This window comes from Zingiber officinale, chromosome 3B, assembly GCF_018446385.1.
Source record: "Zingiber officinale cultivar Zhangliang chromosome 3B, Zo_v1.1, whole genome shotgun sequence".
Lineage (NCBI taxonomy): Eukaryota > Viridiplantae > Streptophyta > Magnoliopsida > Zingiberales > Zingiberaceae > Zingiber > Zingiber officinale.
In genome coordinates, this window is record NC_055991.1 from 112,763,797 (window position 1) to 112,777,060 (window position 13,264).

A 13,264-nucleotide genomic window follows, 5' to 3' on the forward strand; every position below is an offset into this window, starting at 1 on the left:
CTTTAGCTTGCCACAAGTTATTGTCACGGACTTAATTCAGGGTTTCTCTGAGTTGGGCCTTGAGAAGCAGGGATGAACAGAGCAGGGTATTCTCGTTACCATGGTTGCTCAGTCATCAATTAGGATGAGGATTCGAGAGGCCCGGGTTGGAGATCAGTATTTACAGTTCATTAGCAGGAGGCCTAGGCCTTGTCGGACACCCACCCTCTAGGAGGAGGTTGGGGAGGCTCAGCTGTTAAGACCTCATCGAGCTCAGCAGGAGGCAGAGTTGGTTTGCACTATCAGGCGGAGGATGTCAGAGGCTTAGGAACGTCAGAAGAGTTATGCTGATCGGATACGGAGACCCCTAGAAGTCTCTACTAGTGACCATGTATTTCTGAGAGTTTCACCCACAAAAGGGGTGAAAAGATTTAGTCTCCAAGGTAAGCTAACTCCACGATATATTGGGTCATTCTAGATCTTAGAGAGGATTGGACCAGTAGCTTATCATCTGGCACTACAACCATCTCTAGCTAGCATTCACGATGTATTTCATGTATTTATGCTAAGGAGATATGTATCCAACCCAGCACATGTTCTGTCAGATATATCAGTTCCCATTCAGCCTGACGTTACTTACGAGGAGGTTCTGGTACGGATTCTGGACCACAGACAGTGTCAGCTGCGGAACAAGACTATCCGGCTGGTTAATGTCGGATGACAGTATCATTCTGATGAGGAGGCTACCTGGGAGCTCGAGGATATGATCCGAGCTCGATACCCCCATCTATTTACTTAAGGTATGTGGGTTAGAGTTCCTTTCAACATTTATACTGTTTGGTTATTTCTAGTGTTTGCTGTTGGTTATAGCGAAATTTGGGGACCAAATTTTTATTAGTAGGGGAGAATGTAAGATATCAAAAAAATTTAAATAATAAGGTTATTTGAGAAATAGCCTTATGGGATTTTCCAAGAATTTTTAGAAATTTTCTGAGAATTTTTTGGAGTTCGTACGACGGGTTTGAGGGGATAAATTGGGAGTTCGGAAGAAAACCCATTTAGGCTACCCCATTTAAGTGAGGAAATGTTTTATTTAATACATGATTTTTCCTTTTCTTTCCCCCCAAACCATCGCCGATCCGAATCTTTCTTCCTCTCCTTCCCCGATCTCCCCTCTGCTCAAAGTTGCACTCTTCCTTCTTCCTCTCATTTCGATCTCTCTCGGTTTCTCTCACCTTTGACATCACTTGAGGAGTGCATCGCCGGAGGTTGCTGGAGATCTAACAAGGAGTCCCGGATCATCTCGATCGATACCGCATCGCATCTCCTCATGACCTCGCCTCACTGCCACCACCCGATCGCTGGCACAGATTGGGGATCGGAGCATAAAGGTGAGGAGCTAGCTTCACCCAGATCTTGCGATGTCCTCTCCTGATCCTTCTTCCCTTCTTCTTCTCGGTTTCATGGATGCCGGTCATACTCGACTGTCGCCATCCAGTGCCTGAGATACCAGTTGTGCCCTAGCAGGATCTTGAAGGTGAGTATTCTACCTTGTTCATGATATAGGCTTAGATCTTCTTCTCTGCTCACCGTCCCTCCTCTGTTCTTGATCCTGCTCTTCTTCGCTGCTGATCTAGGTCACGGTTGGAGAGGAAGGGGAATGAGGAAGAGGGTAGGGTGAGTAGAGTTGGTGATAGGCTATATTGTTGAAATCTTGATCTCATCTTGATCCGAATAGTGTATTGGAATCTAGCAGGAAGGTTACACTGCTAGCTAGTTGCTAGCTCCATCTGATTTGGGTCAATGTTAGCTGCTGAAGAAGAGGAGGTAAGGGGAATAGGGAGGACTTACTGTGGTGTTCTTGGTTCCGGTAGTAATTCCATCCAGCAACACCTTATTCCTGCAGCGACTATGAATTTAGGTATGTGTAGGGATTTTGATACATGATGTCGATGAAATAGGTTTATGTGTGAATTAGGTATGTTTGGGATTACATGATTAGTTGTTCATGTGTAGTTGGATTTAGGTTTGGATTTCTAATCTAATGGATGATTAGGGATTAGGTAACTAACCCTAATTAACCGTTAGATTTAATTTTGGTAGATTGTTGCTTGTGTCGATTAGGGTTTCCCTAAATTAGTTTTGCAAATTTTATTTAGCTATTTAATTCTTATGAATTTTAGCTAAATAAAAATATATGTATATATTGATCGATATAGGATTCTAATTTGAGACGAGCGTTTTGACGTCGAATTTGTCTTGATACTACCTTTTATTTGAGGCGGGTACCCTTTGACTTATCTTTTTGATATTGTCTTATGATATGTGTAGTATATATATAACTAGTAGTAATTAGTAGATTTATCACTTCCCTGGTTATAGTTTATTCGATACCTGTTACATGTTTCTATTGTTATCTACTATACATTAGACTTGTATGCTTTTATCTTCTGTCTTGTGTATCTATGTTCATAGAGATAGATTTGTTTAGTGCTTTTGTATATTGGATTAATTGCTAGGCATGTTGGATATGTGATCTTGGATTCATGTTGCTTATATCATTGTTATATATGTGTTTATCTTTTTGGCACATATATATATATGGATGAGGATATGTTCAGGTATGACATGCTGTAGCATCATGCACGATCTCGCATGATTGCATGCTCAGTGATTATCGACTCCATTATTGTTGAGCACATCGCCAACTACATGGTCTGTACACAACGTGACCACTACATTGGTAGTGGCACAACACCCAGGGTGTGTATGGCAGTTGCTCTGTTAGGCTCCGCTGGTCCGCTCATGGGTAGTGTGTGTTGTTCAGCGGAGGGCGGCAAGAGGGGGGTGAATTGTCAGAAAAAAACTATACCCTCCTCGTGCTTTCAACTCAAAAATGCAATAGCAATAATAAAATAACTGAAATAAAGAAACAAAAATAAAACAGAGACTCAACAGTTAACCTGGTTACAACCAAGAAGGTTGTTAATGCAGGGCGAAGAAAAGCGCACTAGAAAGAGTCTCCTTTACTGAAGGCGGAGAAGCCTTTTACACTCTAACAGCTCAGAAATATTGCTAGGAATGAATACAGAGTTGTTTAAACAATTGATAATTAATTCCTAGCTCCAGGGGCCTTTATATAGCCTCTGGAAATTCTATCTCGGATGTTCAAGGTGCCTCCAATAGAGGTCCAAGGTGCCTCTATCGAGTGGGCAGATAAAACTTTATCCGAAAGCTCAATGGCCACTTTGGCCAGGTCCGAGGCACCTCCAACAAGCATTGAAGGCGTCTTCAAGATGAAGGCGCCTTCAAGCTTTGATGAAGGCGCCTTGAGCTTGAATTCCAGCTCACTTTTTCCTTCGCTTTAACTTCCGAAGCTCCGTTCTTTTAGATGATTACGGCCAACCAAAATAGGGCTCACCCGAACCCAATTTTCGGCCTTCTCCTCGAGTAACCTTCCTCCCCGGCTTAACGTCCCTCGAACGCCGTGCACGTTCTTCTCGCCCACCGGTGTACTCTTCCGCAGCTCTCTCGTCCTTCGGACGCACCGAGCCCGTCGGCTCCGTTCCCGTGTCATCCTTCTCGCTAGCTGCGTCTTCCGCTCGACTTCTTGCGCTCCTAAGCTCCTGCACACTCAAACACAAGGATCAAATACAAAGCAGGACCCAACCAACTTGGTTCATCACATCAAAACAACCACGGGGGCCAACAATCTCCCCCTTTTTGATGTGCATCCACTCAAGTTCAAGTTAGGGTAAAAATAGACAAAAGGTAATTAAGTAGCATGTTAAGCATAAATTTGCAATAAATAAAATTGTAACTATTTAATTAAGAGTTAAACAGAATTTTTCAAAAATGTTTAAACTCAGAGTTTAAACTCTCTCCCCCTAAACTTGTACCTATCTCTCCCCCTTTGATCACAGCAAAAATGGGGTAATAATAAGAGAATATGAATTTTTAGAATATTCCAAAAAATTTCTAAATTAAAATGTTTTTTTTGAATTTTCCAAAAAAAATTCTAAGCAAAAAAAACTTTCAAAGCATTATTTAATTCTAGTTTTAATACTTTTTCAGAAATTAAATATTTTATTTCAATATTTCAGCTTCCAGGTCATGGCGAGGCACCAGGCCTTCTTGGTTATTGGAGCAACAACCACTTCTTTAGACAAAGCCTCATAAAAAAATTTTAACGTTTAATTTTCTTGCTGGAAATTTTAATAATAAAAAAAATTTATTCTAATAAGGCTTTTGGAACCCAATAGAGGTTCCTTTCTACTGGATTAATCAAAAACTTAGGGGGTATATAATTCTTGGAAATTTTTCTAAGTTGACCTTGATGATGCTTAACATACCAGTTTGATTTTTCATAAATCTTAAGTTTTGATTTTTGAAACATATTTGTTTTAAAACATGCATCAGTCTTCGTTTTTTCAATTTCATCTTTCAATTTTGCATTTTCTAATTTCAAATGTTCATTTTCCTTTTCTAATTCATCTAACTCTTTAGAAAGGGCTTTAATAGAGCGAAAGGAATGAGTAGGGGTAAGATTATGCACCTGACTTACCTGACTTGGTGATTCTCCCCCTTCACTACAGCTTTCCTCTTCTAATGTTCCTCCCCCTTCATCTATGCTCATTTCTGAGCTTGACTCTTCTTCCAGCTGATGGTTAGCCATTAGCACTAACCCCGAGAATTTTTCGACGTCTGATTCAGAGGATGAGTCTGACCATGTGGCTTTCAGGTTCTTGTGTTTGGAGAAAGATTGTCTCTTTTCCTTTACTTTTTCCTTTTTTCCTCAAGTTTGGGTAGTCATCTTTGATGTGCCCCTCTTCGTTGCAGTTGTAGCAACGAACCGTTCTTCTCTTTCACTCATGCCTCTTTGTATACGATCTAAATTTATGAATTAAAAAACTTATTGAAACGCTTTACCAGTAGTGTCGCTTCCGATTGGTCGATCAAGGCTTCGGAGTCTGAATCGTTTGTTCTTGCCTTTAAGGCAATGTTCTTACTTGTTTTCTCTACTTCATTGGGCTCTGCAATCCGAGATTCGTGAAGTTCAAAAGTTGAAAATAAATTTTCTAAAGTACTTACCTCGAAGTCCTTAGAGATGTAGTACGCATCTACTAAGAAGGGTCACTCGGGAATTCTCGGGAAGGCGTTGAGTGCATACTGGATCAAGTCTCGGTTTGTTACCGATTCTCCGAGATTGATGAGTTGCGTGATCAGTTCTTTGATCCATGCTTAGAGTTGCGCTACCCTCTCGCCATTATTCATCCGGAGGTTCGTAAGCTGGGTCCAGAGGATGTCGCGCCTTGCTAGCTTTGCTTCTGAGGTGCCTTCATGGAGCTCCAGGAATTTATCCCAGAGGTCTTTGGCAGAGTCATAAATTCCGATCTGACTTACCTCCTGGGGCGACAGAACACTGAGCAGGTGAAATTCAGCCTTTCCGTTGGTCATGCAATCGGCCTGCTCCTTCTTCGTCCAGTTGCACTCTTCCTTATCTTTTGGCGCTGCATATCAATATTTCATTATTAAAAGTATATCAAATTCAGTTTTAAAAAAATACCTCCATTTTTCGCTTCCAAGTACCGAAGTCTCCGTCGAACTTCGGGGGATAAATGTTCACGCTGGCCATCGTCCTGATCTTTGTCCTTCAGTCGGCGATTAGTCCTTCTGAAGCTGTCGGGCTCTAATACCACTTGTTGGTTCAGCGGAGGCCGGCAAGAGGGGGGTGAATTGCCTGGAAAAAAAATTATACTCTCCTCGTGCTTTCAACTCAAAAATACAATAGTAATAATTAAATAACTGAAATAAAGAAACAGAAATAAAACAGAGACTCAACAGTTAACCTGGTTACAACCAAGAAGGTTGTTAATCCAGGGCGAAGAAAAGCGCACTAGAAAGAGTCTCCTTTACTAAAGGTGGAGAAGCCTTTTACACTCTAACAGCTCAAAACTATTGCTAGGAATGAATACAGAGTTGTTTAAACAATTGATAATTAATTCCTAGCTCCAGGGGCCTTTATATAGCCTCTGAAAATTCTATCTCGGATGTTCAAGGCGCCTCCAATAGAGGTCCAAGGCGCCTCTATCTAGTGGGTGGATAAAAGTTTATCCGAAAGCTCAACGACCACTTTGGCTAGGTCCGAGGTGCCTCCAACAAGCATTGAAGGCACCTTCAAGATGAAGGCACCTTTACGCTTTGATGAAGGCGCCTTGAGCTTGAATTCCAGCTCACTTTTTCCTTTGCTTTGACTTCCGAAGCTCCGTTCTTTTGGGTGATTACGACCAACCGAAATAGGGCTCACCCGAACCCAATTTCTGGCCTTCTCCTCGAGCAACCTTCCTCCCCGGCTTAACGTCCCTCGAACGCCACACACGTTCTTCTCGCCAACCGGTGTACTCTTCCGCAGCTCTCTCGTCCTTCGGACGCACCGAGCCCGTTGACTCCCTTCGCGTGTCGTCCTTCTCGCTAGCTGCGTCTTCTGCTCGACTTCCTGCGCTCCTGCACACTCAGACACAGGGATCAAACATAAAGCAAGACCCAACCAACTTGGTTGATCACATCAAAATAACCGCGGGGTCCAACAGTGTGACTGCGGCATGGTAGCAGGCAGGGATCCCTCCCCATTATCGCATACCGAGAGATGAGAGCATTGCGCTCCCTCACTATGTTTGAGATAGGAGGATAGGTGTACTCCAACAGCATCCCGTCCACTCGGTCACTCTTCAGGAGTAGTGATGGCAGAGTGTACGGTTGTCATAACCCTACCCACTCGGTCTCACTATCGCGTGTGAGATGGTTGACTGGCATCAAGGTTGACCATGTTATATTGCATCATATGCACAGATTGCATTTATGTGATTGTTACATATTGGATGTTGCATTTTGGTGATAGCATATGATTGACATGCATATAGGATACATTCTTATTTGTTTTGACTATTTTTACCTGTGTATGTTCACAGTCATTTGCTCAAGACTCGTAGGTGAGTACAGTTTATTTTAGTTATGCATTACTTATTATTATTTCAAGAGACTGTATACATGCTTATTGCTCGTTGCTACAGTTTATTCAGTTATACATTTCTCTATATTATTAGGAGATTGTACTATAAGTTATTGCTGGTAGTTATATGTTACTATACATATCTATTAGTTACCTACTGAGTTCTTTGGACTCACACCGTTACATTACTACTTTTCAGGTTAAGGTCGTCGAGAGATTTCAGTCGCTAGCCCCCTTGTTGCGAGGACTTTCAGTTGTCGATTTTTGTTTTCGTTACTATGTCTTTATACACTTGTGATGTGGGTTCTTGTACTTGTGGACTTATGTTGGACTATTTGGGTTTGCTTCTTATGTTTTCCACTGCGATATTTCCATTATTTCATGGATTGTGTTTTCTTCATTGTAGTGGAGTAGGATTTGCATATATCTGCGATGATTTCTATATCATCTTTTCTTTTAGTAATATTTGTTGTCAGCCAGAGGCTACATATTAAACTGCGTGGATTGTGCTATTATTTGTATTGTATTTGTTCCGGTCGTATGGGCTGAGGAATGATATATGTATTTCAGGATTCATATTGTCACCCGTACAGGGGAGATGCTGTCGAAATTTTATCAGTATGGACTACCTAAGGCATGACATGCTAGGTCCCCAACCACCTTTGAGTGTCTCCCCCTCAACTTGATAAGCAGATGTAGCAGTGCCAAATACAAAACCATCTGGAAGACACTATGAGAATTGAGAAGTAAAATGAATGCAAAGAAAAAAAAATGAGGAAGACTCTCTAAGATTCATTGTAGAGATGAGTGTGTGCACTATGATTAATGAAGAAGAGGAAATGAGTCCTATTTATAGGAGTACAACAATGTGTGAGCTAAATGGATGATGTCTAGACCAATTCTTTAGGTGTATATGTTTCAAGTCAATGAATTATCTAAATCTAAAATATCATGCAACGTTTAAGCAGAAAAGATTAATTTGTTTATGATTTTCAACTACTATATCTAAAATATCATTTAAATTGTTAATAGAAATAGAAGAAATTGATTTGTTTGGCTTTATCATAACACTTATTTTTCATTTCACTATATCATTTATATATATATAGATTGACTTATTAAATAAAAGAAAATTTATTAAATATTAAATGAAAATTAAGTGACTTTTAATTTATAATTTTATTTTTAATTATATAAAATTGTATACTCACCCAAAACCCAAAATGTTACATTCATATTTGATGAATCCATTGTTATTCTAAAAAAAATCATTTAGTAGGAATGGTAGATCAAACAATCAAAAATATATTAATAAATCTACAATAATAACTGTAACAACTTGATTTATCAAAAATTCTAGTTTTCCTTTTCATTTTTAATAAAATAAAATTTAGAAATACAAAAAATATAATTTTTATCATTCACTTATGTAAACCATGCAGCACATGGGGATTCCATGATTACTTTGATTCACTTATTATGAAATCAAAGATGATTCAATATTTTTCACTTAAAGGTTTTATTACCTTTAAATCAAAACCTAGAAAAATTTATTGAATGTCTCTGAATTGACTAAATCGTATACAATTTTTGATGAGTGATTGTAATCATCTTGAACAATACCCATAAAAATATAAATTCCACTTAAAATTCACAAGTGAATTGTAACTTAAGCAAAAATTCATTCCATCCAAATACAATTTTTAAATGTCGACACTTCTGAATTGAGATAACTTTGAGATCATGTTAGTAACTAACAATCATTACCATTTTCTAGACCCAATGGAAATGATTCTTATCAAGTGATTTCAACATTGTATGATAATATCGATATTTATTTCATGTAATATGATATATGACGTCAAAAATATGTGTTTATATATATATATATATATGTGTGTGTGTGTGTGTGTGTGTGTGTAACTAAATAGTTCAAACTGAATTAAAGAATACAAAAAATGAAAAGTCAAAGTCAATGTATCTAACTAATTATTATCGATGTTTCACATAATAATAGTGTTAGTTAGTGAAAGTTACTTTAGAGTCAAGAAAGATAAAGTCAAATATATCAAATCAAATCTTCTGTCCCTAAATTTCTCTGTCCCCGTGTCCCCTGCCGATCGGACGGACCAAATTACATCTCATGACATCTCTAAGATGTGTGCAGTATCGTCGTGATGTGCAAGACATCCTTGAGATGTAATCTGGTCCGTCCGATCGACAAGGGGACACGGGGACAGAGAAATTTGGGGACAGAGGATTTGATCTCCAAATATATTTGGGCTATTCTCTCAATTCCAATCGAATGCTACTAAGAAATGTTTTGCTCATTGTTAAGCCTAGTGGAAAAAAGTTTTACAATAAAGAAAAACTTGAATTTATTTCTTATGAGTAACACATTTCTATTGGTTTTTGATAAATGCATTTTATAGTCCCTATCTATTTTTTGCGTTAATTTTTATTATTAATTTAGTTTTACCAAAATAGATTGTATGGATAAAATTAAGATTCTAAAACCATTTCTAGTGCTGACTATTGAAGTCTTCTTTTAAAATTATCATTAAAAAATATTATACTTGATAACTTATCATTTTCTAGAGCATGAAAAAAAATTGACTAGTTAGAGCCTAATTAGGCTTGTCATCCATAATGATAGTATCTTGTACCTAAACAGGTGGCTCACTTTTTCTAAGAAATGGAGAAGAGAACCGGTGGTTCAAAAAGATGGGTTGTCAAGAACGTAGCGGAGGTAGGATGGGCGGTTGGTCAGATCTAGTATGGATCGTACATCAACGATAATTAGAGTCGGCAGCTCCCCTAGGGTTCCCTCATCTGGGATCTCTCGGGAAGAGGATCAAGTTGACCCTTGCGAGTAGCTTGATGCACTATCTCCCTTCAACCCTTTAAGCGAAATGTGGCAAAAGGAAAGAAAATCCATGGACCGACCCCATCATTTCCACCCCGTAAGAACTACGAGATCAGCCCAAGGATGCCTTCGGCATCCAGGGGTCACGGACCGACCATAGAGCCTGTTCAATAAGTGGAACGCATTAGTTATCCGCTCCTCGGTTGGGCAGTATATACAAAATGAATGAGACACAAATAGATGAAGGGAGTTTAACATCTCTTTAAATGTGCCAAAATGAAACACATTCATATTGAAATGTAATTTTATTTATTTTATAGTGCCTTAAAGAACAAAGAGTAATTATTACATGATAAAAGTAGCAAAGATAAAAAAATAACCTAAGGTTATAAACAATTTATAAAAGAACAAAATTATTAACTCCTTTGGAGAATCTTCTTGAACCAACGAGCTGATTCCTTCGGGAAGCGCTTTTTATTCTTAAAGTCAACATAGACAATACCAAACCTTGATGTGTATCCTAGTCTCCATTCAAAGTTATCAAGAAGAGACCATGCAAAGTACCCAATCACTGAAGCACCATCATCTATAGCTCTCTTTAGTTCAGTAATGTAGTTATGATAAAAATGTCTCCTTTGAGTATCTTGCAAGCCTTTTGGAAGTGTGACATTGCCCGGTTGATCCATGCCTATAATTTTAATCAATGAATTGTGTGGTTAGAGAATAAATGTAATTTCTTAAATAGAAGATACATTAAACAAGTGCTAAATATTTACCATTTTCAGATAGAAAGACAATTGGATTGCCATAGTTCTCCTTAACATATGTCACTGCCTTATACAATCCCCACGGAACTATGTATAGCCAATCAGAATGGGCCTAATGATATATAAACAATTGTATTAGATTAATTATAGGCTTACATTTAGTTTTAAAAAACAAAAATCTATAATATAATCAAAAAAGTTATAAGAAGATTATTTCTTACCCTTGGTCCAATTGGTACCCCATTTCGATCATCTGAATTATTAGTAGAACAATATTATTAGCATATCATTTTATTAAGTTTAACATTATCAAAAATAAATATTGTATATATCTTACATTTAAATTCAACGAGCCAATCATCTTGATAACTAATAGGTTTAGGATTCATTGTACTATTATCCTTAACATAATAAGTTGTGTATTGATTAATTCCCAAATAGTCGTATGAACCTCTAACTAGCTCCACTTCATCATTAGTAAATTTTGGCAATCTTTCTTTAACAATGTCTTGAATGGATTGAGGATAGTATCCATATGTCAAAGGGTGAATGAACCTAAGAAAAGTAAACAGAATTAGGTTACATTAAAAAGGTTAATTATAATTAGATGTTGAAACCAAGAATGTAGAATTACTTACCATCCCACATGAAAATCTTTAGCTCTCTGAGCAGCAGCTTTATCCTTGTCAGAGTAAGTGTGAGGCTCGTACCAAACAAAATCTAGAAGAATTCCAATTTTTCCTTGTTGCTCTTTCTGAATAAGAAAAGAAAATGGTTTTAGTATTATGTATATTTGTAGACTTAAAATTTAAAATGAGTTTGTTATATTTGATAGCAAGAAATTTTATGAATTAGCTAACAATGAATTTACTATTAATACATAAACTTTGTTAAAGACAAATTACTTGGTACTTCTCACGATATCTATTAACTGCTGCGGCATGAGATAAGATGAGATTGTGAGCCACAATGTAAGGCTCCGTAGATGAGTTTCCTCCAAATTTACTACCAGTAGCTCTTCCAGGGGCTTGAGAACCAGTATCAAAACCTAGAGCTGCCACCACTCTTGGCTCATTGAATGTGAACCAATTTTTCACTCTATCACCGTATCTCTTAAAGCAAAAGTCAGCATAATCCGCAAATGCATCCCTAAACAAATTGATTATAAACTAAATCAAATATTTATAACATCTTTTAATAAGTTAAATTAGAAATTCTTAAATATGCCGTAAGCATAATTAATTTCAACAATATAAGTAATTATTCTACTTTACTACTTACACTATCTTCGGACTCAACCAACCCAAATACTCATTTTGGAGTGCCAATGGAAGATCATAGTGATAGAGATTGACATATGGAATAATACCTAATATGAAGATAGAAAGGTTAAAAAAAATATAAAAACATGCCAAACTTATTTGTTTAGCAGTCAGATAAAAATAAATTACCTTTGAGTATTAAATTGTCAATTAGCCTATCATAATAGTCAACACCTTCCCAATTAATGGCTCCAGTTCCATCTACAAGAAAAAATAATTAAAAAATTGTTAGTATTTTGAAAGGGTAAGATGGTGTATATAATATTATGAAAAAGAATGATAGCTTCATTACTTGGGAAAATTCTACTCCAAGAGATCGAGAATCTATAAGCATCAAAATTGTGCTCCTTCATAATGTCAATATCTTCCTACAAGCCGAAACTCAAATTTTAATATATTTAAGAAAAAGATCAAATCCAATTTAAATTCATTTTAATTATCTCCAAATATCAACAATTAGAATATAAAAAATTTGTTTGTTTGAACTTAATTATCAACATAAAGTTAAATTAGATAAGATCTTTTTAAATTATTAAAAATAAAATCTTGAACCAATGGAGTAATGATTTAAAAATAAAATATAATATTTGATTCTTCATAAAAATTATATTTTTTTGCTTTTTGTTATTAAATTATAAATTATTAAATAGTCAACGATAACAAAAAAAATATGCATTTGACCTTATAATGATGATACTCATCGTCTGTTACATCACCCGTTGCATTATTTGGAATGAGACCTACATCACAATAATAAATCAAATTCAAATTTACTCCATTATATAACTTTCATTCGAGAAAGAAATATGTAAAACTATAAAATTTAAATGTTTAGTATGTTACCTGGAATTTTTACAAATGCATCCCAAATGCTAGGTCCTCGACCACCCTTGAGTGCCTCTCCCTCAACTTGATAAGCAGATGCAGCGGTGCCAAATACAAAGCCATGAGGGAAGGCATCACGACTTAGCTTGTGCACTTTTGAAACTAATTTCGCATTGTTTGTTTTATAACCATATACACATTGGACTACGAGAAGTGAAATAAATAAAAATAAAAATGTGAAGGACCCTTTAAGGTTCATTGTGGAAGAGATGTAGATACACTACGATTAGTGAAGAAAATAAGAAGCAAGTGATACCTATATATAGGAGAACAATTACTAGATAAACATTGTAAGACTTAAATGGATGAGTATAAAAGAAAGCTTAGACCAATTCTTAAGGATAAAAATTTCAAGCTAATGATAAAAATTCAAGAATTCAATGAATTGATTTTCAATTTAAAATATCTCTTTAATTTTTTTGAAGTCTAACTTTTA

General features: G+C 36.8%; 1 protein-coding gene across 1 annotated transcript; it reads right to left on the minus strand.

The window, feature by feature from the left end:
* Nucleotides 1–10,270: 10,270 nt before the first annotated feature.
* LOC122055124 (beta-glucosidase 26-like) lies at nucleotides 10,271–13,027 on the minus strand. Its single transcript, XM_042616511.1, has 11 exons — nucleotides 12,787–13,027; nucleotides 12,625–12,683; nucleotides 12,236–12,311; nucleotides 12,073–12,144; nucleotides 11,903–11,990; nucleotides 11,527–11,770; nucleotides 11,260–11,375; nucleotides 10,959–11,176; nucleotides 10,843–10,874; nucleotides 10,631–10,733; nucleotides 10,271–10,542 (listed from the first exon to the last, which is right to left on the minus strand). Exons 1-11 carry the CDS (start codon nucleotides 13,025–13,027, stop codon nucleotides 10,271–10,273), a joined length of 1,521 nt encoding a protein of 506 aa, XP_042472445.1.
* Nucleotides 13,028–13,264: the final 237 nt, after the last annotated feature.